This window comes from Carcharodon carcharias, chromosome X (assembly GCF_017639515.1).
Source record: "Carcharodon carcharias isolate sCarCar2 chromosome X, sCarCar2.pri, whole genome shotgun sequence".
Lineage (NCBI taxonomy): Eukaryota > Metazoa > Chordata > Chondrichthyes > Lamniformes > Lamnidae > Carcharodon > Carcharodon carcharias.
The window spans coordinates 18,558,265-18,584,447 of record NC_054507.1 but is presented as its reverse complement, the minus strand read 5'-3'; the positions used below and the strand labels follow the sequence as shown (position 1 = coordinate 18,584,447).

The 26,183-nt window shown below is 41.2% G+C and overlaps 1 protein-coding gene across 2 annotated transcripts in view; it reads right to left on the bottom strand.

Annotated features, from left to right (window-relative positions):
* Positions 1–24,354, bottom strand: part of racgap1 (Rac GTPase activating protein 1) — a 32,580-nt gene extending 8,226 nt beyond the window's left edge. Inside the window, exons 1-12 of one of the 2 annotated variants that reach the window (XM_041180540.1) lie at positions 24,271–24,354; positions 22,064–22,152; positions 20,975–21,177; positions 15,997–16,136; positions 14,241–14,316; positions 11,669–11,722; positions 8,205–8,267; positions 6,289–6,406; positions 4,791–4,927; positions 1,935–2,099; positions 1,445–1,540; positions 708–906 (exon numbers count right to left, since the gene is read on the bottom strand). In XM_041180540.1, the coding sequence (XP_041036474.1) occupies positions 708–906; positions 1,445–1,540; positions 1,935–2,099; positions 4,791–4,927; positions 6,289–6,406; positions 8,205–8,267; positions 11,669–11,722; positions 14,241–14,316; positions 15,997–16,136; positions 20,975–21,177; positions 22,064–22,148 (1,336 nt within the window). In that variant the 5' untranslated portion in view covers positions 22,149–22,152; positions 24,271–24,354. Of the gene's footprint in view, positions 1–707; positions 907–1,444; positions 1,541–1,934; positions 2,100–4,790; positions 4,928–6,288; positions 6,407–8,204; positions 8,268–11,668; positions 11,723–14,240; positions 14,317–15,996; positions 16,137–20,974; positions 21,178–22,063; positions 22,153–24,233 lie in introns of both variants that reach the window. The other variant, XM_041180539.1, reaches the window with a different exon arrangement.
* Between the last annotated feature and the right edge of the window lie 1,829 nt (positions 24,355–26,183).

Below are 26,183 nucleotides of genomic sequence, written 5' to 3'. Positions count from 1 at the left end.
TGTACCAATTAAGCTAACTACGTAGCTACCCAATTTACATTTTTTAACCTGGAACCATATTTTGCATTCACTTTCTCATCAGATTTTCCCCTCTGCTTCGGTGTGACTTTTGTACTGGGATGTGATTGCATAGGTGGGCACTGACCACTTGGTACCTCACCATAAGGATATTCTTCGTGTTAGCAGTCTATCCGACCACAGGAAGCATTACAGCCAGTACCAACCGTAATACTGATTTTGCTAACATCCACACACGCACACGCACATCCAGGGGGCACGGTGACAGGACAGTGATCAGGAGCAGGAACCTGCCTGATTACTTCCTCACTAATCCAGAAAATGCAGAGTTTAATTTCAGTGAATTTAATCATCATGGGCGAGATAGCACAATACCAATTGGGCCTCAAACCTGGGATCTCCCTGGCAATAGAAGTTTCATTTCTTTGAATTTACAGATGAGTTTACCTCAAAGTTAAAAAGAACATTAAATATTTAAAGAATCAATAGTATTTCAAACCTCAGGCTTTGAGTCCCCAAAAACAGGAATGACAGTTGACAAAGGCAACACTGACTGGAATCCTATACGTCCTCAAAGCACACACACATTGCAGTTGGATTGTCTGTACTGAGGCATATCTGCACACAGGTATTCAACAAACAGGTTGTTCTTTTCTCAATGCTCATCTTCAAAACCAAAATTTACAAACCTGCTGCGTTTACAAACGCTGAATACAGTTTGAAAGTCACAAGGGGCTCCTTCAAATTCCTCAGAAAGTCTTTCAGAAGCCCACAGATTGCGTGAATGTCATCCACTTTACTGAGCAATGGCACATTCTTCCCCTTCAGGAACTTCTCCTTCAGCTCTTTCACTGTGCGGTCACAGCCCGAGATACGGTACAGACCAGTCTATAGGAGACATCGGTTACTTGTACTGTACAATTAAACCGGACATACAATTTATAATTCCAAATTAAAAATACTTGTGAATCTTTAATACATTTTCTAACCATAATTTTTCAACAAATGGTCCACTTAAAGTTAAAACTTAATTCACTTGGCAATAACAGGTGGCAGAATTTTGAAAGGGCCTACCACTGTGCACCCAACACCTGCCCATTACAATATGCCCATCGAGGTTCTATGACTTGGCCTGCCATTTCAGGTTGCATGCTCAAATTACAGGCAGTAAAGGGGTGAAATTATTTCTGTAGAGCCCAGAGTACTCCTCCAGGCCCCACAAAAATAATCTGAATTGTTGCTTGTTTCACCTACACAAACCATGAATTTTACAATCTTGGACTCTAGGATATAATAGTGCAAGAAGGAAAAGATAAATGGTTTGAAAGTTAACACAGACACGTAAAAGGTTCAAGACACTCCCGTTTTATAGTTTCGGATCAAGACTACAAGTTGGAGAATTAATAATGAAAGGTTTCAGTCCTACCTCAGATAAGCCTCTTTGCTCAATCTCATTGATGCAATGCACCACAATGGATGGGATCATGGGTGACTTATGAGATGTGAAGTCTGCCAACACTCCCTAGAAGCAACACAAATAAAATTAACAATATTTCAAAAGAACTACCATAGATATTCAGAACTATCAGATAAGGACACTTACATGCAGATTTTGTTCACAAATTTACTGGATACACCCAAATGGGTAATCTAGTAAACTATGGAAGCCATTATCACAAAGGAAATACAATATGGAACATGAAAAGGACAATTTTGTGTCTCTACACTGGATCTAGCTGTTCGTTTTCTGTATTTGAGAATGGATTGGTTAACATTAAAAGCCGAGCTAAACTGTCGGAGAACTTCTGCTCAACCTTAGCTCCTGTTTTACGTTTTGGTTCGAAAATGTTTCATTGACCATTTTTGCTGCCTGGAGTCCATACCACAGATTTCCTGACTGCTAGCGTGAAGCTTACCTCTCCAATTTTTACAGGTGTTCCTGCCAAAGTTGGAATACAGGGGAGTGCACAGCGATCTCGGCATTCAGGGTGAGCCACAACTCTGCAGTCTCGGCACTTCAAAGCCAACTTCCCAAATTTGATCCTTTTGCCACAAGGGACGCATGACTCTGGTTTTATAACCTACGGAAAAAAAGACAAAAACTGGCATTTGGAACATTGCAATATTATTCCAGGACGGTAGGAACTAGGTTCGAAGTCACAGTACCACATACGTGCACACCCAATCTGATCTTAAACACCTTTTTAGCATATCTTCAGAGAAGCACAGGCAAAATCCTGGGACGCCAAACCACCCATTACTTTACATTGGGCCCCAAAGCTTTGGGGCCATTCTCTCAAGAAAGTGGAGTCCCACACTAGTGTTCTGGAGTTAAACAAAGGTAACTACATAGGCATGAGGGCAGATTTGGCCCTAGTGGACTGGGCAGGAAGACAACAAGGTAGGACAGTTGATGAACAGTGGCAGATATTTAAGAGGATATTCAATTCCTCCCAAGTAAAATATATTCCAAAGAGGAAGAAAGATGGTAAGAGGTGGTTGCGGGGGCGGCGAGGGAAGCATCCACGGCTAAGCAAGGAAGTTAAAGATAACAAAGGCAAAAACTAAGGCATACCAAATTGCAAAGGTCAGTGGCAGGCTGGAAGATTGGGAAACTTTTAAAGATCAACAAAGGGTGACTAAAAAAATTAAAAGAGCAAAGGTAAATTATGAAAGAAAACTAGCACAAAATGTGAAAACTGATAGCAAAAGCTTCTACAAATATATAAAAAGAGAGTAGCTAAAGTGAACGTTGGTCCCTTGGAGGATGAGACTGGGGAGTTAATAGTGGGGAACGCAGAAATGGCAGAGACGCTTAATCAATATTTTGCCTCAGTTTTCACAGTGGAGGACATTAGTACCACCCCAATAGTAACAGGTAGTGCAGAGGATATAGAGAAGGAGGAACTTAGAACAATCACCATCACAAGAGAAAAAGTACTGAGCAAACTATTGGGATTAAAGGGTGACAAGTCCTCAGGACCTGATGGCCTACATCCCAGGGTCTTAAAGGAAGTGGCAGCAGAGATAGTGGATGCATTAGCTATAATATTCCAAAATTCCCTGGATTCTGGAAAGGTTCCAGTGGATTGGAAAAATGCTAATATAGTGCCCTTCGCAGAAAGTAGGAAACTATAGACCAGTTAGTTTAATGTCTGTTGTTGGGAAATTGTTGGAATCCATTATTAAGAAAGTAGTAATGGGGCATTTGGAAAGTCAAAATAAAACCATGCTGACTCTGATGGATTGTATGAAGAGTAAATCGTGTTTGACTAATTTACTAGAGTTCTTTGAAGATGTGACAAGCAAAGTGGATAATGGGGATCCTGTAGATGTAGTATATCTGGACTTCCAGAAGGCCTTTGATAAGGTGCCGCACAAAAGATTAATACACAAGATAAGATCACACAGGAGTTAGGAGTAATATATTAGATTGGATAGAGGATTGGCTAACCAACAGAAAGCAGAGTCAGGATAAATAGGTCTTTTTCTGGATGGCAAGCTGCACCGAGTGGGGTGCCACAGGGTTCGGTCCTTGGGCCCCAACTATTTACAGTCTATATTAATGACTTGGATTCAGGGATAGAAGGTACTATAGCTAAATTTGCAGATGACACCAAAATAGGTGGAAAAATAAGTTGCAATGAAGAAATAAGAAATTTACAAAATGGGTATAGGCAGGTTAGGTGAATGGGCCAAAATTTGGCAGATGCAGTTTAACGTGGATAAGTGAGAGGTTATCCATTTTGGTTGGAAGAATAAAAAGGCGATTTATTATTTAAATGGAGAGAAACTTCAGAATGCTTCAATACAGAGGGATTTGGGTGTACTCGTGCATGAATCGCTGAAAGTTAGTATACAGGTACAGCAGGTAATAAGGAAGGCAAATGCAATTTTGGCATTTATTGCTAAAGGAATAGGGTATAAAAATAGGAGAGTGTTGTTGCAACTGTACAAGGCATCGGTGAGACTGCACCTGGAGTACTGTGCACAGTTTCGGTCCCCTTACTTGAGGAAGGAAGTAGTTACGTTGGAGGCAGTTCAGGGGAGGATCACTAGATTGATTTCAGAGATGCGGGGTTGTCTTATGAGGAGAGATTGAGCAGTTTAGGCCTATACTCGCTAGAGTTTAGAAGGATGAGAGGAGATCTAATTGAGGTATATAAGATGCTAAAGGGGATAGACAAAGCAGAGGTGGAGTGGATGTTTCCCCTTGTTGGGCATTCTAGAATGAGAGGCCATAGTTTTAGGCTAAGGGGTGGTAGATTTAAATCAGAGATGAGGAGAAAATACTTTTCTCAAAGGGTCGTGAATCTGTGGAACTCACTACCTCAGAGTGCAGTGGATGCCGGGACGCTGAATAAATTTGAGGAGATAGACAGATTTTTAATTAGTAATGGGTTGAAAGGTTATGGGGAGAGGGTGGGAAATTGGAGTTGAGGCCGAAACAAGATCAGCCATGATCGTATTGAATGGCAGGGCAGGCTCGAGGGGCTGAATTGCCAATTCCTGCTCCTAGTTCTTATGTTCTTTTTGCGTACAAGGCCCAAGCCCACATACAGGGCCAGGGAGTGTGAATAGAAGCCCAATTCTTAACTAAAAAGTTATTAAATAACATCCAAGATATTATGTACTCCAGACAAATCCCAGGAAACATTCTGGGACAAAGATAAATTGCAGTCAAAAACTTCTGTACAGAAAAGTGAAACACAACCAAAGATTTTGGCAACAAGAATTTAATAAAGTCAGCAGAAAAAAAATATCAGAAGTACCGTTTTAGAGACAAACTCATGAGTCCTCATCCCGCCATTACTCTGAGGTGTACTACAATTATCAGATCTACTGGCTACTGAAGGTGTGCTTGAGGGAGTTTCTGAGATGGCATCAAGATCTTGTCCTTTCAGATTTGCTTTAAAAAAAGAGAAATTGGAAATGATGTAAAGTCACGGGCAATTGTTGCACAGGGATAACAGTTCAAATACACAAAAAATAGTCACTGACAATTATATTGGTCAGGATTCAAATATAGAAAATTGTTCAAATTTACTGGTGATCAAACAGGCCACCTCTTTCAGCCATCATTTCACACAGTAAAATCTTTTTTAAAAAAAGCACAGATATTTGATAAGAAAACTGTGCCAAATATGCACTAACAATTTAGCCTCTATTAATTATCCCTACTTTATTGCTAAAAACCAGCCCATAAATTCCCAACGCGAGTGAGAAAGAACAAATCTGAATCTCAGTTATTGTTCAGCTCCTATTATAATATAAAAGGAAGTGATTGCACAGCAGGATTATCACCAGCCTGGCAAGTCTCCAGCCCTTCCTCTCTACAGGGTGCATGGCAGGAGGAGATAAACAGAGCGAGCAAGAGAGAAAGGTACAATTACCCAATTTATGTATAAATTCATACTGATACACAGCAGAACAACTAATCAGAAGAAATACTGGCCTCTGTTCAAGCAAAGTATTTTGCATTTCCATGACAACTAGACCCAAAAATATCCTATGCTCTGTTGCGTAAGTTATAGGAGCATGTCAATCCCGCTGTTGGCCGAGCTGGATGCTGCAAATCCAACCAATGGAAAGGAAACGTGTCTGGGCAAATGCAGATCCACTGTGGCAGCTCTTTCAGCCAGCTCCCCACAAATAAAACAGAAAGTAGTGTTCTTAGGATTAAGATTAACTGTATGTATTTGAGCTGCAATCTTTCCGTGAATGAACATGTTTCTGACTAGATTTGCTGAAGCTCATTTTAAAATTGTCCATGACTTTTAAAAATCAAGCTTTTAGTTCAGTGATTAAAAATGAATGTCTGGATTCCCCCAACAGTTTTACTGTTCAAAATGGTGAGCAGCTGAGCCAGAGAGAGCAGAAAGGTATTTAATTTCAGCCAGTGCTGAGTTAACAGGAAAACGGCAGTGGCTGCAAATGGCTTTTGGTACAACTGCACACCCCGCCCTGCACCTCCCACTCCCCCAACAACTTGAAGGACAGAATGCAGTGTAGAATTCCCATTCCCAATATATAGAGTGAGATTCCAATTAAGTCAGTATTACAAAGTATAAATCCTCAAGCTTAGTGCCAGCGACAATACCCAATTCTCAGAATATCTGCAACAAATTATTCATGAAAGAAGCCAAACCCCTCAGCTGATACATGAATCTTTCCAACAAACAACATTGTTGCCAGTTTCCATCTTGTGCACCAATGTCCAATGCTAACCACAAAAGATAAGACCCTCAGCATTTCATCAATGGAGCTCACCTGTTCTCCTCCTACTTCTTGTCCAGTATGGCACCGTCTCGATTGTAGAAACTGCCTCGATTGGCCCGCCATTATTTGGCAAGGTCAGAGTGGTTTTAGCCACAATGGAGTCATTTGCCTAAAAAGGTAACCAAAACAGTGAGTGTTCCCATGTTCACAGATCATTATCTTTCCTCTTCCCGTCCTTCCTCTCTACCCCCACTACGTTGGGGAAATGCAATGTACACATTTTGGGGTGGCTGTTGCAGCTCCTGAAATGGAACCTAGGTTTTTTAAAAAGTAGTTCAATTGGCTAAAACCCTGACTTCAAAGGCCAGTTCCTTAACATATTTAAAAGCAAGACAGTGATGCAATTGCATTACAGATCCAACTGATCCATCTTGTACCGATGAATATTGGAAGGCTCCCAACAATGTTAGTAGTCTACAAAGCGATAGACGATTCCGAGACAAGTAAACTCTTTGGAATACAAACTGGCCTTGCACTTGTTGGTGGCAGAGTTAAAACACTAAAACAGGAAATCTCCAGTGGCAGGCTGCAGTAGTTTAAGGAGCCCAGAAACCTTTTACATGGACAACACATGATTCCAAGTTGGGAGTCCATCAGTTTTTGCCCTGCCTAAGGACCTTAGTTTTTCCTGATTATCAAATGCCCAAGCGAAATGAGCAACCACTGACTAGTCAAAAATGAAGCAGCTCCTGCAGCGGGAAAAAAATTAAAAACCTGATTTACTTAACAAGACTAGTGACAGCAAGTCTAACTGACTAATCTTATCTTGCTTGTATAATCCTTTGGAGCCATTTATAGCAACATTTAAATTGGTCCAGTACTGCTTTTCAGTTGTTTCATTTGTTCAATTCAATTGTTTTTGTTGGAAAATAGATGGAAAAGAACATATAGCATAAGTGAACACAGCAGTTGAAATAGCAATACCCATCATAGTTGGCCTGGCAAATATTGAGAGTAGGTCCCTCATTTGAGCGAATTGGACCTTGGTTGAACATAATTGCAAACTCCTGACTAGAATGCCAGACTCTATCACCTGATTGTATTTGGGACAATGAACAGTTCATTATTAAAAATATGCGTACCTAAGTGGAAGAGGAGCTACACGGCAGCAAAACAATTCCGTTCCATGCAGCTTAGGTATTCCACAATAAATACTTCATTCAGCATAATTCCTAAATTGTAAACTTTCCCTCCTCAACCTGTCTGCAACCTTTGACACAGATGGCTACACCATCCTCCTCCAACAACTCTCCACCATTATCCAGTAGGGTAGGATTGCCCACACCTGGTTTCACTCTTATTTAATCATAGCTAGAGGATCACTTGCCATGGCTTCTCTTTTGCTCCTGCACCATTACCTCTGGTGCCTCCCAAGGGTCGATCCTTGGCCCCCCTCCTATTTCTCATCCGCATGCTGCCCCCTTGGCGACATCATTCGAAAGCACAGTGTTAAATTTCACATACCAGCTGATGACACCCAGCACCTTTCTCGACTCCTCCACTGTTGCCAAATTATCAGACTGCTTATCTGACATGCAGTACTAGATGAACAGAAATTTCCAACTATTATGTATCGGGAAGACTGAAGCCATTGTCTTCGGTTCCCACTCCAAACTCTGTTTCCTAACTACCGACTCCATCCCTCTCACTGGCAATAGTCTGAGATTAAGCCAGTCTGTTCGCAACCTTGGGTGTCACATTTGGTCACAGGATGAGCTTCTGACCTCAGATTTGTGCCAGCACTAAGACTGCCTATTTCCACCTCTAGCATCACCCCCATCTCAGCTCATCTGCAACTGTTTTATCCACGTTTTAGCTGCCCCTAGACTTGATTATCCCAATGCAGTCCTGGCTGGTTTCCCACACTCCACCAACTGTTGTATATTACATTTATCGCTAATGCTCACCTTTTCAATTGATCGTGACCGTTTAGCTGGGGCCGGCTGGATGTCAACCAGGACTCTTGAACGCTGGAAAGAAGCAGGTACAAAACTCTTTAACACACCTGGACATAACTGATTGCATGGCCATTATTAATCAGGAAGGAATCTGGTGCACAAACACAATTTTCCTATCTGCATTATAAATTAAATTGATTTCAGGTAAGATACAATGTTCCACAGCCAAGAGTGAAATCTGTAATTACAGAAATGGCAAATTATGTTACCCATGACCTTTAATCCAGGTTTAAATAGCCTCCATTTACACAGATGCACCAGAGACTTCTTGCTGAAGGTGAAATAAAAGCAGATTTAATAATGGCCATGCAATCAGTAAGGAATCTGATACACTAATTTATAATACTAACAGGAAAATTGTGTTAAAGTGCTTCCAGCTAAGGTACAATGGTAACAATGTTCTGCAGCCATGAGTGAACTTGTAATTATAGAAATGGCAAATCAAAAACCTGATTTACTTTGCAAGAATTGTGACAGCACGACCTTAATTCCAGATATAAAGAGTTTCCATTTAGACAGGCATACCAGAAACTTCCTGAAGGTAAAAATCTGCTTTTGCAGACCGGCTTCACATCAAGGATAACAGAAAACACCTTTTATTTGAAAGAAAGTGGAATGAAAAGAGTCATTTTTTAACTTCATCAGCATGACAGATTAAAGGTGAGAAACCTGGGTCTGAAATGAGTGTCTTAAATAAAAGCAATTACAAAGCTATGAAGATACAGTTGGCTAAAATAGACTGGGAAAATAGCCTAAAAGTTAAGAGGGTAGGTAAGCAGCAGCAGATATTTACGAAGATATTTCATAGCTCACAAAGATACATTCCATTAAGAGAGACTCGATGAGAAGAATGCACCATCCTTTTTTAAAATTCATTCACAGGACATGGGCATCGCTGGCTGGGCCAGCATTTATTACCCATCCCTAGTTGCCCTTGAGAAGGTGGTGGTGAGCTGCCTTCTTGAACCGCTGCAGTCCATGTGGTGTAGGTACACCCACAGTGATGTTAGGGAGGGAGTTCCAGAATTTTGACCCAGCGACAGTGAAGGGACAGCGATATACTTCCAAGGCAGGATGGTGAGTGACTTGGAGGGGTGCCTCCAGTGGTGGTGTTCCCATGTGTCTGCTGTCCTTGTCTTTCTAAACGGCAGTGGCAGTGGGTTTAGAAGGTGCTGCCTAAGGAGCCTTGGTGAATTCCTGCAGCGTATCTTGTAGATGGTACACACTGCTGCTGTGCGTCAGTGGTGGAGGGAGTGAATGTTTGTGGATGTGCTGCCAATCAAATAGGCTGCTTTGTCCTGGACAGTGTCAAGCTTCTGGAGACAAGGGGAGAGTATTCCATCACATTCCTGACTTGTGCCTTGTAGATGGTGGACAGGCTTTGGGGAGTCAGGAAACAAGTTACCCATCACAGTACTCCTGCCTCTTACCTGGTCTTGTAGCCACAGTATTTATATGGCAAGTTCAGTTCAGTTTCTGGTCATTGGTTGGATTCTCTCTTGTTGGAGATGGTCATTGCCTGACACTTGTGTGGCTTGAATGTTACTTGCCATTTGTCAGCCCAAGCCTAGATATTGTCCAGGTCTTGCTGCATTCGGACATAGGCTGCTTCAATATCTGAGGGGTCGTAAATGGTGCTGAACATAGTTCAATCATCAGCGAACGACCCCACTTCTGACCTTATGATGGAAGGAAGGTCATTGATGAAGCAGCTTGAAGATGGTTGAGCCAAGGACACTACCCTGAGGAACTCCTGCAGTGATGTCCTGGAGCTGAGATGACTGACCTTCAACAACCACAACCATCTTTCTATGTGTTAGGTATAACTCCAACCAAGAGTATTCCCCCGATTCCCATTGACTCCAGTTTTGCTAGGGCTTCTTGATGCCACACTCGGTCAACTGCTGTCTTGATGTCAAGGGCAGTCACTCTCACCTCACCTCAGGAGTTCAGCTCTTTTGTTCATGTTTGAACCAAGGCTGTAATGAGGTCAGGAGCCGAGTGGCCTGGGGTCTGGCAGAACCCAAACTGGGAGTGAGTGAGCAGGTTATTGCTTAGCAAGTGCCACTTGATAGCACTGTTGATGACCCCTTCCATTACTTTACTGATGATGGACAGTAGACTGATGGGGCAGTAACTGTCCAGGTTGGATTTGTCTTGCTTTTTGTGTGCATGACATACCTGGGCAATTTTCCACATAGCTAGTTAGATGTCAATGTTGTAGCTGTACTGGAACAGCTTGGTTAGGGACGCAGCAAGTTCCGGAGCACAAGTCTTCAGTACTATTGACGGAATATTGTCAGGGCCCATAGCCTTTGCACTATCCAGTGCCTTCAGCCACTTCTTGATATCATGTGGAGTGAATTGAATTGGCTGAAGACAGGCATCTGAGATACTGGGGAACTCTGCAGGAGGCTGAGATAGATCATCCATTTGGCACTTCTGGCTAAATAAGGAAGTTAAGGATGGTATGAAATCAAAAGAAAAGGCCTACAATGCTGCGATGATTAATGGTAGGCCAAAAGATTTGGGAAAATTTTAGAAACCAGAAAAGGATGACTAAAAAATGAGGGAGAAATTGGAACATACGAGAGCAAACTAGCAAGAAATATAAAGACAGACAGTAAGATTTTCTATAACTATATAAAAAGGAAGAGAGTAGCTAAAGTAATCATTTATCGTTTAGAGGATGAGACTGGGGAATTAATAACAGGAAACAAGGAAATGGCAGAGGCTTTGAACAAGTCTTTTGTAACTGTCTTCACCGTAGAAGACACTAAAAGTGCCCCAAAATCAAGGGGAAAAAGGGAGGAACTTTAGACAATCACAAGAGAAAAAGTAAAAGTATTGGGAAAACTAATGTGACTAAAGGCTGACAAGTGTCCTGGACCTGTATCCGAGTCTTAAAGGAATTGGCTGCAGAGATAGTGGGTGCATTGGTTGTAATCTTCTAAAGTTCCCTAGATTCTGGAAAAGTCCCAGCCAATTGGAAAATTACAGATGTAATGCCCCCATTCAAAAAAGGAGGCAGACGGAAAGCAGGAAACTACAGGCTCATTAGCCTAACATCCATCATTGGGAAAATGCTGGAATTCATTATTAAAGGAAGTAACAGCAGGATTTTTAGTAAAAATCAAGCAGAGTTAGCATAGTTTTACGAAAGGGAAGTTGTGTTTGACAAATTAGTGTTATTTGAGGATGTAACAAGCAGGGTGGATAAAGGGGAAAACAGATGTAGAGTATTTGGATTTTCAAAAGGCATTCAATAAGGTGCTGCATAAAAGGTTACCAATTACATCGACTTCATATTTTGGTTGTGGTCGCGTCCATTGTTTTATGGACTTTGGGCCATCCTTGCCAGCTTGTTCAGAATGGAGCCATAAATAACTCGAGCAAGAAAGTTTGAAACTTACCCGTTTTTCTCTTTTCTTTAACTTGACAGTCCTCACAATGGAGGAATCCCAGTCCTGCATCAAGAAAAAGATAACTGTTTCCTCTGTCAGCAACAACGACAAAATAAATCATTTAATCTTAACTAACTTTTGGGAAAGATTCCCTGGTTACGCTTTTTAATTTAGACGCAAACGTAAAATTTCTACATGAAGGTGAACCAGCCAGCCAGCCCACCATGAGTGTTCACATAATGCCAAGTTGAAGTGTAATATTCTTTGAACTCAGGGGACATCTGGACACCAAGCTATTTAATACGTTTTGTTGCCTCTTCTTTTTAGTCTCCCCATGCTACTACATACCTTACTCTGTTAGAGAAAGTGCTTCAGAGAAGCCAATATGGATCACTATGCTTTTCCACTTCTCCCTAGCCAGCATCTGCTTGCCACTAGCCTATGTCAGAGAATACCCCACAATGGAATTTCAGGCAAACTCCATATTCTACCTGTCCAAAGCAGTAGACATTAGAATTCTATAGTAAAATTGCCTCATTTCAGAGATGTCACGAGTAACATGAACACAGTACAATTGCGTTTATATAACACGCGGTCACAGCACTGGCTGTTTAAAGAGCACCCTTCAATTATAATGAATGATACTCCCCATCAACCAATTATTCAGCTGCTCACTTTGAACATATGAAACAATCACAATTTTGATGAGCCTATGTAAATCCTGAATTTGAGCAGGGAATGTCATATACAAACCAAAATTCATAAGTTTATTTGTGAAATAATTTGTCTTCATTGCACAGATAAAAGTATTATGTCCTGGACAAAGATTAGAATTTATAGAGTTCAATGCTCTGGAGAAACAGGTTATAATAACGTAAAAAGTCCCCATACAGAAATTATGGTTGCCTAAAATTTTGAATGGGATGGTTACCAAAATTCTGAACACTGACCCTTCTTGGTCCAGTGCTTTGTCAAGTTGCCTTACCTCTCCCCGGGACAATTTTAACATCAACAGTGACTCAGTCTACACAGGAGCCTGTACTCTCTGCACCTCTTAATTTAAAGTCAGTTAATTCAAGTTACTTGACAATTCATACAAACATCCGAATGAGGAGGAGGCCACCATTCGGCCCCTTGAACCTGCTCCACTACTTGATAAGATCATGGCTGATCTGAAGTGGCCTCTACTTCCTGTCTACCCCCCATGTCCTTTGACTTCCTTGTCAGTCAAGAATCTAACTCAGCCTTAAAAAATGAAACATCCTTTCAGCATCCACCCTGTCAAGTCTCCTCTGGGCTTTATCTGTTTCAATCACCTCTCATTTTTCTAAACTCCAATGAGTACAGGCTTGACTGTCCAGCCTTTCCTTATAAGGCAACCCCTTCATCCTAGGCATCAGTTGAGTGAACGTTCTCTTCACTGTTTCTATTGCAATTATATCCTCCCTTAAATAGGGAGACCAAAACTGTATATAGTACTCCAGATGTGGTCTCACCAATACCCTGTACAAGTGTAGCAAAACATCCCTACTTTTATATTCTATTCCTCTTGCAATAAACGACTACATTCCATTTTCCTTCCTAATTACTTGCTGTACCTGAATACTAACTTTGCGATTCATGTACCAGGACATCCAAATCCCTCTGTACTGCAGAGTTCTGCAAACTCTCTCAATAAGTAATATGCTACTTTTTTATTCTTCCTACTAAAGTGGACAAGTTCACATTTTATACTCCATCAACCAAAATTTTTGCCCACTCACCACTTATCTAAGTCACTTTGTACACTATGTGCTCCTCACAACTTACATTCCTACTTATATCTTTGTCATCATTAAATTTAGCAACCATACATTCAATTCCTTCCTCCAAGTCATCGACAGATTGTAAATAGCTGAAGCCCCAGCACTGATCCTTGTGGCATTTGACTCGTTACTTCTCGCTAACCCAAAAATGGCCCATTTATCCCTACTCTCTGCATCCTGTTATCTAACCAATCTTCTATCCATGTGAATATGCTACCCCCTACACCATGAGCTCTTATTTTGTGTAGCAACCTTTGATGCGTCACCTTATCAAATGCCTTCTGGAAACCCAAGTACACCACATCAACTTTATTACTTTAGCCAAGTTGCTTGTTACTTTCTCAAAGAGCTCCAATAAATTAGTCAACCACAATTTCCCCCTCACAAACCTGACTGCACTAAGATTTTCAAAGTGCCTTGCTATAACCTCCTTAATAATATGATTCAAGCATTTTCCCTGTGACAGGTATTAGGTTAACTAGTCTGTAGTTTCCTGCTTTTGGCCTCCCCCTTTCTTGAATAGAGGAGTTATGTTCACTATTTTCCAATCTGATGGGAAAATTCACATTTTTTAAAAGCATATTTTGCTTCAGCGCCATTTTGTTTACATCGAATAATTCAATAAAGCAAATAAACTAAGCCTTTCAATGCAAAACAGAACTGAACAGGACAGAATGTACCACCTCAGATTCACTGAGAGTTCCTGATACCCTTCAATCAAATCCCACGAACGCGGCCTCAACTTTATTTAACAAAAGATATGTAAAAAGAATTACCAATGAGTCATCAGTCTTGTCATAGCTAATGTCGGAATGAGAGATAAACGATCCAGACTCATCTATTGTAGGTAGTCTAAAAAAAAAGTAAAAATATTTAGGAACCATCAACAAGACTCATTTGACTTACCTACTTTATGCTATCCCAAGTTTCTACAATTGCAAGATATTTGGCTACCACATGCCCCGCTCCCCCCTCCAGTCATTAACAATACGATCAGTGCACTTTTCTCCCCAAATAGCATTTTAAAAAAAAAGCAGCAACACCACTGATTATTCGGTCTCACTCAAGGGTGAAAATAAATGGCACACCCCACTCTCGACTACAGAAGATCCTTTATTTATTTGCGCTTTCATCTGGAGTGAGGAATCTTTAGAACTGGATAAACTGATTGCAAGAGGGTCAAGGTGATGCCACATAACAGGAGAACATCAGCAGGATGCTTCAGAACTTACTTTTGAAATGCAGCCACTGTTGCTTTGCAGGCTAATGCGGCAGCCAGTTTGCGCACAACGAAGTACCATAAACAGCAAATTAGATGAATAACCATTTAATCTGTTGGGGGTGATGTGGATTGAGGGAATACCATTTTGGGAAGGCTGAACAGTAGGATCTTTAATATCCACCTCAACAGGCATGGGGCCTCAGTTTACAGACAGCATCCCAGACAATGGAGCATTCTCTCAGCACTGTACAAAGTGTCAGCCTGTATACTCTTTGACACTTCAAATTTCCAACTGTCTGCAACACTGATCTACTTCACTTACTGATCCAAATGTAAAAAAAAATTCTGGATTGCAAATTCTTCACCTAGAATGGTAATTCCATGCAGAACAATTCATGAGCAAGAAACGTGGCTTCTACTAATATCTAATTGTACACCAATGCTTCTGGTGCAAGTGCTTTAAAAGTATAATACTAATGAAACCCTAAAGTATTTTGAGGTGGCTTCTAACTTAATTTTGAATCTTATTAGTTAAGAGCATTTTGATAAAACACTGAACTCTCAAAACCAGCACATTAGAATGCGTCACAGGCACCCATTAGAGAGAAAGGGAAATGGAGGGGCAAGGAAGGGATAAAAAACTTTTTTTTTGCACAAAGTATTCCCTTATAAAAGAAAATAATTCACTCAAAAGAATTCTTGGGCTGTTCTTTGCTGGCATCAAGACCCTGGAATAGAGTCTCCCTTCCAACACTGCCACTGCAGTGACATCAGGTAGGGAGGATCTCAATTCATCCTGGAACAGTTCTACTATAAACAGCTGGAAGAGGCTGAACTCCAAACTGGCCAGAAAACCACTCTGGAGACTCAACCTCAAAGCTACACTACAGGTTTGGAAATTTCCTCTCTCAGCCTGTCTTGTGGTTTTGCAGGGGCAGTACCAAAAGCAGCCTCTGGAGTGATTTATGTCCAGCCTCTAGCTGTTTGTACTGGGGCATACAGGGCAACTGCAGTTATTGGAGCATCCTGGCAAAGATAGAGTGTTGACTGGAGGATCGCCATGGCTGAAGAAAAATCAGTGCTTTGATTTTCCCAAATAATTTAAGCATAATTGTGTGAAAAAGTACTTTGCATAAAAAAGTACTGCCCCTTTATGCAACTTCCTCTAAGTGTTGAATGAAATTTCAATTGTGACCTTTCCTGGTTTAACAGCATATAAAAGTCATGTTTGACTCTTTTCCCCCTCCCCAATTGAAGCTTTGCCCTAAAACCAACAGCATAAACAATTGTTGGTGACTGAAAAGTACTACCGTTTGTTGGATGCATATCCATTAGAATTTGAGCATTTGGGGTTGAGGAAAGCAAGAGCAGACTTCTGTTCTTCATTTAATTGAATGCTGGTCGAGCCTTCTGTTATGAGGAGCTCTCGGATAAGCTGAATCTGACGTTCCTTAAATGAAAGAAAGTAATTACTACAATGGAAGAGTACCACTGGCTCAAGTTAAATCAAATCTTAATGTGGTCACAGTGCCTGCTTCTGGTCATTCTCCAGTGATCCTTGTGCATACAGATAGGTGAGGATAGCATTTGGGTTTGGCTGCGATGGTCAAACTGCCTGACAATGCTCACCATCTTAAGCTTGTGCATAAAGAATGAAACAGGGGCAGGTTACCAGTTTACTCCTACAGCTGTACTCCAAGCACCTGTCACTGCTATCAAGCTGGAGAAAATGGAACTAAACTGTATGAGAAGCTCCACTACAAGTTAAGGCAGTCATCAGGCCTTGTGTAATATTTGACATTGTTATGTATGTGAATAAATATTCACCACTCCATTGCCAGGATGGTGTGGTGTGATGTGATTGTTGAAGACTAAATGGGAAACAAGGTTTGCACGAATGGCTACAAAAGGTTCCATGGTTCAGAAGTTACCTTGTTAATCGGTACATGAACCCCAATAAAATTGTTTTGGTGTATGAAGATGACATTATAGCCCCAATTTTTCACAGCTCAGTGTTGTATACAAGATACTGCAGACAACAGATCAGAAAATCAAGTACCTAACCTCCCTCTATCCAATTTTATAGGCAGTGATAAGGCAGGCCAAACTAATATATAAAGCATTCTAGTCCTAAATTTTACATATTTTTAATGCTTCACCCACAGTGTAAACCTCAACTGTAGAAAAAAGGGAAAGCTCTCTTGTTCAAGCAGAGCTCTTAAAGGCAAGTTTTAGTGAGGACGTTTGTGCTTCAGTGCTCCCTCTGCTACATGGTGCTCCATGCATTACTTGGTCTCATTCAATGATCCTTTCGTTTGTGACTTTCTAGCATTTACCCCCACACTTTTCTTCACAATGTTTAGTTACAGTGGGCTATGATATTGCACTAAAAAGAGTTGAGGATTTGCTTCAAATACTTTATGCACCTGACAGCTTTTCACACGTGTGCACGAGGGAAGCGATAAGTGCTGTCCCTGCAAGGGGCAGCATCTTTACAATGGCTTCTGTGGATGAGACAGCGCTTCTATAAGGTGGCAGCTTTCCTAAGTGCATGTAGGCAGAGTTCTTCATATTAATCCCATGGTCTTGAAAAAGAGAAAAGGTTTGCTCTCAATTGATGTCCAGGTGGCTCCAAAGCACAAATGCGAATATCAGTGACCAGTATTCATGAGGCTTTCATAATGCAGTCATTGTGCAGCATCCTACAGTATCAGCTTCATCTGAAGCAGCACTGGATGGATGGACTAATTTATAACAAGCACGGTTGTTGAGCCCACAAAAGCAGCACCTCAATTACTGTTTGCTGTCTCCTGCATCATCAAGAAGGAAAGAAAAGTGTGCTCTGTGTCTTAGGTACAGTTAAGAGCAGTTGCCAAAGCACAATAGTGTTGCGTAATACTTCAATTGGTACCTCTCAAAAGGGTACAGGAATTCCCAACTTAGGTTTGGCCCATTTTTGAAATGTGAACAAATTGACCATCTTCCTTCAAATACCAGCATGGTCTAATACTGGAAGGTGGCACTCAGTCCCAATTCAGGCTACTCTTTTTGGTGCACCTCCTCCAGCCCGACTTACAGTTTTCCATCAAAACTAGCAGCCCCCCCACCCCCCCATTCCATTGAGAACAAGCAAGCAATTTGATGGCAACCTCTGATTTTTAAAAAAAAAATCAATCCTTTGAAGCCTCATTAGATTGTACAATCTGTAAACCAAGTGTACAGGTCAACCTCTCTGAGCAAGCTTTTCTTTTGCCTGCAGCTTCATCAGATTGGGGAAAGGGAAGAGAGTCTTGCATTGCAATGGTGGCCCTGGATTCTTAAAATTAGGTCTGAAGTATGTATACAGATGCAATACTTTCTAAAGGCCTCAGATTGTGTAATACTTCATGAAGTTGGAGAAAACGCCTTGGGCTGATGAATCCATCTGTATTTGTACTGGCTCCTTGCTGTTAGTTATTGTTAATTGTATAAATTGAGATCAAGCATATATGGGGCAGCATTAATTGAATGATTACTTGAGCGCATATAAAGAGACACTTATTGACACTGGTGTGGGAGTAAAGTTAGGAGGTATACACTTGTTATGTTTCACTCTGAATAAATCTAAAACCAAGATTGGCTTCTGGTCTCCTACTCACCAACTGGCTGTCAGGAGTTTAACAGCCATCAGCGCTAATCCAGTTGAATTAAACTTTGCAATAATGCAGCACGCTGGCTGTTAGATACTTCAGTGCAATGGATAACATCGTGTTACAAGAAGCACATTTTTAAACATGAGCTTTAATGGTAGTGACATTGAATTTACAGAAACAGAGCATTCAACCCGCCTGGTCGATGTCAGTATGTAGCCCCCACCCATCTTTCTTTACCTAACTCTGTCACCATATCCATGTATTCCTTTCTCCCTCATGTGTGAATCTAGCTTTCCTTCAAATGCATATAATATTTACCTCACCTGCTCAATAGAGAGTTCCCTATTCTCACCATTCCCTTGGTTTTTAAGCTTTGCCTGAATTCTCTATTGAATTTACAAGTGACTATCTTATATTTACGGTCCCCTGTTTTGCCGTTCCCTGCAAATGGAAGCATCTGGTCATCCCCATCAAATACTTAGATAATTTTAAAGGGCTCTAATAGATCACCCCTCAATCTTCTTTTTGAGAGAAGAGCCCCAGCCTTTCAGTTCTGGTGCCACCCTAGTAAATCTTTTTTGCACTTTCTCCAGTGCCTCAACCATTTTTGTAAAACGGAGAGACCAGAACTATTCACAGAACTTGAAGTGTGGTCTAAAAATGGCCCCATACAAATTGAACATAATATTCCACCCCTCTAGAAATGAACCCCAGTGCTTTGTTTGTTACTTTATGGCCTTATTAACCTACGTCTCTACTTTTCAGTGATATACAAAGAAACATTTTCCATGGAGCATAACCTCCTTGTTCTTACTACCAAAATGTAGGAATATATGACAGGAAGTAGCTGCCTCTATGTACATTATCTCAAGTGTATTCAAATCTAGGTTAGACATATATTGCAAAGCCAGTTTACTAATATAAAATTGGCTTTGATTAGTTTTTGATTCTTTTAATGCTATGCATAATAATGTTGAAAATAATTAGCAAGAAGCATTTGTGAAAAGAGAAAGGTAGTGTTAACCCTTCAGGTAATGACCTTTTGCGAATGGCCAGACTTCCACGTTCTACCTTCTGTAAACTTAACGTCATCCAAAACTCCCTGCTGCCCATATCCTTACTTACACCAAGTCATGTTGACCTTCTTTGGCTCCCAGTTAAGTAACAGCTCAATTTTTTTCCCCATCATGGTTTTCAAATCTGTCCACACATGAAACATTATGTAGAAATGAAATGTCATTTCTGACAGCTCTGTATAAATGCTGCCTGACCTGCTGAGTGGTTCCTGAATTCCAGAATTTTTCCTTTTGTTTCATAGTTTCTTGAGAATTATGTAATGGAGTTTTCACTGTATGCCACTACCAGTCATGTGATGTAATTTACCCTCAGATTGAGCGCATTTATTATGGTTTTATTTATAACAGAGCAGAAGACAAGTTGAGATGACACTGTGTATAGCTTGATACCCAGATTTATACAGCCCTTTTCTCTCCTATTGCTAAGCCATTAGGAAAATTAGAAAGAGATGGAACTTGCATTTAGTTAAGTATCCAGTCACATCTTCAGGGCATCTCAAAATGGATCACATGCAACAGTTATTTTTAAGTACATACATTTGTTACTTAGGTAAATGCAGCAGCCACTTTGCGCATAGCAAATGCAATCAATGACCTGTTAACCTGTGTTTTTTGCTCTTTTTTGAATAACACCACGGAAGATAAACAGGCAGATGGATCTCTTAATATTTCATCCGAAAGGAAGCACCTCACATTTGACACAACAGCACTCTACTCGCCTTACAGTGGGACTTCAACCCATAATCTTTCGACTCACATGTGAGCGTGACCAATCCGAGTCAAGTGGATAAATGGTATGGAAAAATATGCAAAGAAAACCATAAATTCCAGTGATTAACAGCTCAGCCTGGTATAAATATTAAGATCTCCATTTGATGTTTACTTCAAAAGAAATGACTTTAATCTGAAAGAAAGCATAAAGCCCACAACCTGTGGGCAAGTTGTAACTTGCATGTTCCACATGCAAACATGTCATCTCAAAAGGTTTACAGAAGAGGAGACCCAAATATGTACCCAGAGAACCCGCCAGATGCCAACAGGTTGTAAAATGTGATTTATTGCAAAAAGAGACATACCTTTGTGGATTAATTGTCGTTGTATTGTTTTCTCATATTGTACTATTAGTACATTGTTGAGTCTTTGCTTCTGTGTATCACTTCACCTGTAAATAAATCTGGGTCAAGTAGTTTTAGCCTGCACATATTGATCTGGCGATGTGTCATTTGCAACTTCAAGAGGTGATGGGAGAATGTAGTGGAGATTGTATTTCTTTGCCAGTGATTTAATCACTATTGGGCCTTAAATGCTTAAACCAGGCACGTTAGTCCTCATCCAGTGGATAAAAGCTTTTGGTCCCTAAAAGATAAATCTGCTTCTGAAAACAGTTGCCACACCATAACAGCTGAAGGCCGAAGAGGAGCTTTAATCACTTTTTGCAGTTTGACCAAGTGCACAGTTCCTTTAATATTATGAGGTGGTTACTTAATCTTAATAGTCAGTCCTGTATACAAAAATGAGGAAACCAGTTTGTTTTTCGCACTGGTGGTTTAGAATACAATTTTAAAATCAGCCAGACATACCAGTCTTTCACATTCTGTTTCTGCTTTCTGCCGACGTTTCATTTCTACGTCAACTTGGTTACGAGCGTGTTTCAATTTGACATCAAGTGCACTTCGCTCAGTCTCAGCTTTTGTTAGGCACTCTGTGGCACGGGACAGCTCCAGCTCAGTCTTCTGCCATTTTCTTCTGCACTCTTCAAAGTTTTTGGCTAACTGAATAAACTCTGTTAGAAAAAAGGTACGGATATAATTTTTTTAAAAAAGTGCTTACCAATATAACATGTTTATCCTGTTTCAATGCTATCCATTAATATGAGTCTTGCATAGGTCAAACTGCTGTGTTGATGCAATGATACTCAGTTTTGCTTCTAAATTAATTTTCCATTTTCTTCGCTAAAAGGCAGTAATTGGGTTAAAAATTATATGCAATGTTGTCAGACCTTAAAGATATTGTGAACCTGGAGTATCCAAAACATTGTCCCAACCCCTTTGTGGCAATTGCCCTGTGCACATTGACTCATTTTCAACTTGGGTTTATATTGCAAATTTTGCTGCTCTCTTCTCCTCAGATTTCCCAGGCCAATCCACTTGAAATGGTATACTCTCAAAGTCAGACTTGCTCAATGGCATTAATCCCTAATCCCAAAAGGGGTGGATGGGGCTGAAAACAGATCCATTCAAACCACAGGGCCTAAGAAATTCGAGTGGGCAAAACTTGAGCAGTGTGAAATATAAGCAACTGACACCAGGGAAAACTGAATGGGAGTCAAGAGGACTGAGGAACCAGCACACAGAGCAGATCAGCTAGGGGCAGTGTGCAGAGATATAGAGGTTCATAAGTAAAAGAAAGTGAATTGACATTAAATGCTGGTAGAAATCAAACAACTGAAATCTTTGTTTGAAAGGAATGAGCTGCTTTTCTATTATAACTGTTTTGGTTGGTCCATAAGGCTTCATGACACACAGTTGTACAGCTCACCAAGCCAGGTTTGAACTCCTATCCTGTTGGTTCGACACAATATACCCATTAAAATTCCAAGCGTCTAAAAGTAAACTAGGTGCAAAATCTCACTGATCATGCCCAATACTGGCGAAGTTAAATATGCTTACGAGGTTCAGTTCCTTCATTCAGTACTTCCATCTGTCTGAGCAACTGGTCGAACATGTTTCGTAGAGTGACCATTGCGGATTCCATTTTCCTATACATAGAAAAAAGGGTTAAAACATTATAAAGTAATGGAACTATAACAGTGACACTGCTTCCACACATCCCTCAGTTTTAAATCCAGTGAAATATTCTCTTGCACACACTGGACTTGCAGAGGGAGAAAAACCAACACAGGAGTCGAATTCCTTCAAAATGCAATTATCTTCAACCAACTGAATTTTAGCCTGACAGGTAGTTTAAGTGAAGGTTCATCTTCTACCCGTCTCTCCACCTGCAGGGAACCAACAGTTGGCTGGAAGTCACAGGTCATTCCACATGTGCGGTTGCAGCCAGCTGTTCCCTTGAAAATTATAAAATGGCTGTCAGTCCAAAGATGGTGGTAGTTTTCCTATCTTCAGTTCCAGAAATCCCAGTTCAGTCTTATTATAATTCATAAGGGATAAGACCTGGAGGAATGGGCTTTCAGAAACAAAGTAGCACAGAGCAAACACTGCCACTCAACAGTAGAAATTTAATATTTAATATTAATATTTACTCAGTGGAAACTTTGAATGCCATGACTTCACCAGCCAGAATGAAGGGCTGAGTTTGATACCATAGTGACAAAACAATAATTTATTCAGCTGAGCATGTCCAATCACAAATGACAACAGTTTAAAGGAATAATTTCCATAGAAATTAATTGAAGCAAACAGAACAAACTGAAGAATCCCAGGTGACATGCTTCAGCCAAGGTGCCTCCAGCAACATGAAAACAATTCTCAGCGGTTCTTCAATTTCTAACAGTCATCCCTCAGAGATCTTTAACAACAATATTTCTTCCAAAGAAAACTTCATTTGCAAAGAATTGCTTAATCATCCCTCACAAATTGGATGAAGCAGCCCCATTAAGTGTTTAAAAATCCAAGTTCTAACAGCACTGTATGGTAAGTGGGCTGTGCTCCAAGCTGTACTGTTAACGGATGGGGAAAACTGCTCACTTCAAAAGAACAAAAACATGGGACCTTCCATTCAAACAGAATAAAAAATATTGCTTAACTATGCAAGAAGCACAAGCATTAAAGTGCTGTGCACAGCAAAGGCACAAAAGCATCATTAACTGCTGATATCTAACCACAACCCACTCGTGCCCACGAGTACACAATATACCCAGTTCAAGACCAGAAATGTACTACCTCAGGATTGCAGTGGGGTTAGGCAGTCAATGCTATGGACTGAAATTATTCCATTGAAACTATACAAGTACAAATCAGACTCCATTAAAGTTAGCTCATAATCCTTTTGTTGGGATAGAAGGAAAGTCCTTCCATTTCCCACCTCACCCAATGTTCCTTGTATGCTGATCTATCAGCACACAAGTTTAGCAGCTGTATTAATGTAATCCATAAAACAGTCAGTAACATTTTCACTTTCAAGTTCAAAGATGATGTGTTCGAGTTCTACTGCAGAGGAGTAAGCACAAACTGGGTACTGGCGCTGGTGATCCCAGTGCAGTACTGAAAGAGTGCTGCACTGTCAGAGGTGCTGACTTTTGACTGAGATGTTAAACTGAGACCCTCATCTGCAGTGGATGCAAAAGATCCCATGGCACTATTTTAAAGAAGAGCAGGGGAGTTCTCCCTGGTGTCCTGGTCAATATTTATCCATCAATTGACACTACAAAAGCAGATTATCTGGTCATTATCACATTGCTGTTTGTGGGAGCTTACTGTGCACAAATTTGCTGCCACATTTCCTACATTACAACAGTGACCACACTTCAAAAGAGTACTTCATTGGATGCAATATGCGTTGGGGTGTCCCAAGGATGGGAAAGGCGCTATAGAAATACAAATCCGTCTTTTATAAGTACTCGGTAACATGGCCCATCCCGGGCCACGTTGATATATTGGGGAGTCCAGCTCGCATCTCAAGCAGCACGAATGCCGCTGGCTCACCTTCCCTTCCACTGATCAGGAAGAGAGGGATCCTAGAGGGAAGGGATGAGGAAAGGCAAACGGCTCTTCCCGCTCTCCCACTGGGTCCAGAAGCCCAGCTCCCACCACCCGTAACAATCAGCAGCATCCGCTACCGGGCGACCCGCACCAGTCCGGGGAAAGGAAAGTGAATAACCTTTGGGTCGCGGGCTATGCCTCCCCGGAGTCCTTACCGCTCGATCCCGCCGCTCTCTCGCCTTCTCTCCACCCGGCGCCTGCTCCGTTACTACAGACGTTTTCGCGACCTGATTTCAAATTTCCCCCAACGACCAATCAGGGCGCGACGTTTACCACGGCCGCGTGATTACGTCACACGCCGTGCGTGACGTAATCGTGCCTGCGTGAGAACATCGCATCCCCAAAGAACCGGGTACTGTTTAGCCGACCGTAAATATTGTAGTCAGAAGACCCTGGCCTGCTGCCGCACACCCCGCCCCCCTCCCTTTCAGTGACCGAACGAAAAGTGCATATGTAATGCAGAACTTAACCATTACATCAAAGGACGGTTAGAAAACGTGAATAATAATTTTGTTACTATTGTATCCCTCATGCTTCTTTTCCTTATACTGCTTGCATCTAGCTTGGCATTCTTTGCTTATTCATTTCTTCACAGGTAATGTGGGAAAATCCCCACAGTATAAATAATGGACTGTTGAACATGCCTACGCTTAAACTCGCTCGACTTCGCCCCCATCTCAGCTCATCTGCTGCTGAAACCCTCATGTTTTTGTTTTGTCCAGACTGGACTATTCCAATGCACTCCTGGCTGCTCTCCCGCATTCTCAGGAAACTAGAGGTCACCAAACTCTGGCCTCTTGATCCAATTTTAATTGCTCTATTGTTGACAGCCATACCTTCTGCAGCCTGGGCCCCAAGTTCTGGAATTCCCTCCCTAAACCTCTCTTTCCTTCTTTAAGACACTCCTTAAAACCTACCTCTTTGACCAAGCTTTTGGCCATTTGACCTACTGTCTCCTTACATAGCTCAGTGTCATATTTGGAAGCACCTTGGGATGCTTAATTACATTAAAGGTACTATATAAATATAAGTTGTTAACAATCATAAGTCCACATCCAGTGTAGCTACATGTCACAGGCCTATATTCAGGACTGTTATCCTGTCATCAGCTTTCCTGATGTTGATGGGCTTTCATAGATGTGCATTTGAGGCTATCATACCAAGTAAAGGCTGGCTAGCTCTCTCATAACTACCCCTGTGGACCCTGCTGCCATTTCTCCTGCTTTGCTGATGCTCTTGGTAATAACTACATTGCTCTATCCCCTATAACCTAGGGAACTTCCTAATTTTTTCAGAGAAGCTGACTGTCTTCTCTCACTGCTTTGCTTCTCACAGCAGGCAGCTGGCGACCTCTCGCTCTGGGTGGCTCCCAGTGGATGCCTGACAGCTAGCTGCAGTTGGTGGCTGCCTACTAATGGAACACTCTTCTCATGCCTTGGAGGTACCTGGCTTCTGGTTCCTGGCTGCTGGTGGACACTGGCTGTGGATGGTGACAGGCTAGAGTTGATAATTGGCTGTAGATGATGACTCTTTAGATCTATTTGTACCCAAAGCTAAAACCCGATGTGCAGCGAGGAAATGGGAGGAATTGATTTTCTTGTCAGCTCTTTCACCCTCAGTACTTGACACATTTCTGATGTTTAGTATGGCCTAAAACATTAGAGCACAGGTCACGAATATTTGCTTGTTTCTTCAAAATGGCATCTCATGCAAGATGGTTGTGTTGTTTCATGGTGAGGTTGCTGAAAAGGGCAATGTATTCATATTAACAAAGTACAACATGCCACCTGCAATATCTCTGGTGGCCAGTAGGTGGCAGGTATGTCACAGTGAATTCATTGAACGCCATGTATCTTGAGACAAGCTAGTATAATTCTGTATAGTTTTTTTGCCGTTTCTCTGCAAATCACCCAATCATTATTTTCAACATTTTACTGTCAGCAATTGGCAGATCAAACCTTTTTAAATTGACATAATTGATTTAATTGGCTGTAAAGCCCTTTGGGATGTCCTGAGGTTGTAGGCGATATAGAAATGCAAGTTCTTATTTTCATCCATCATAATAAAA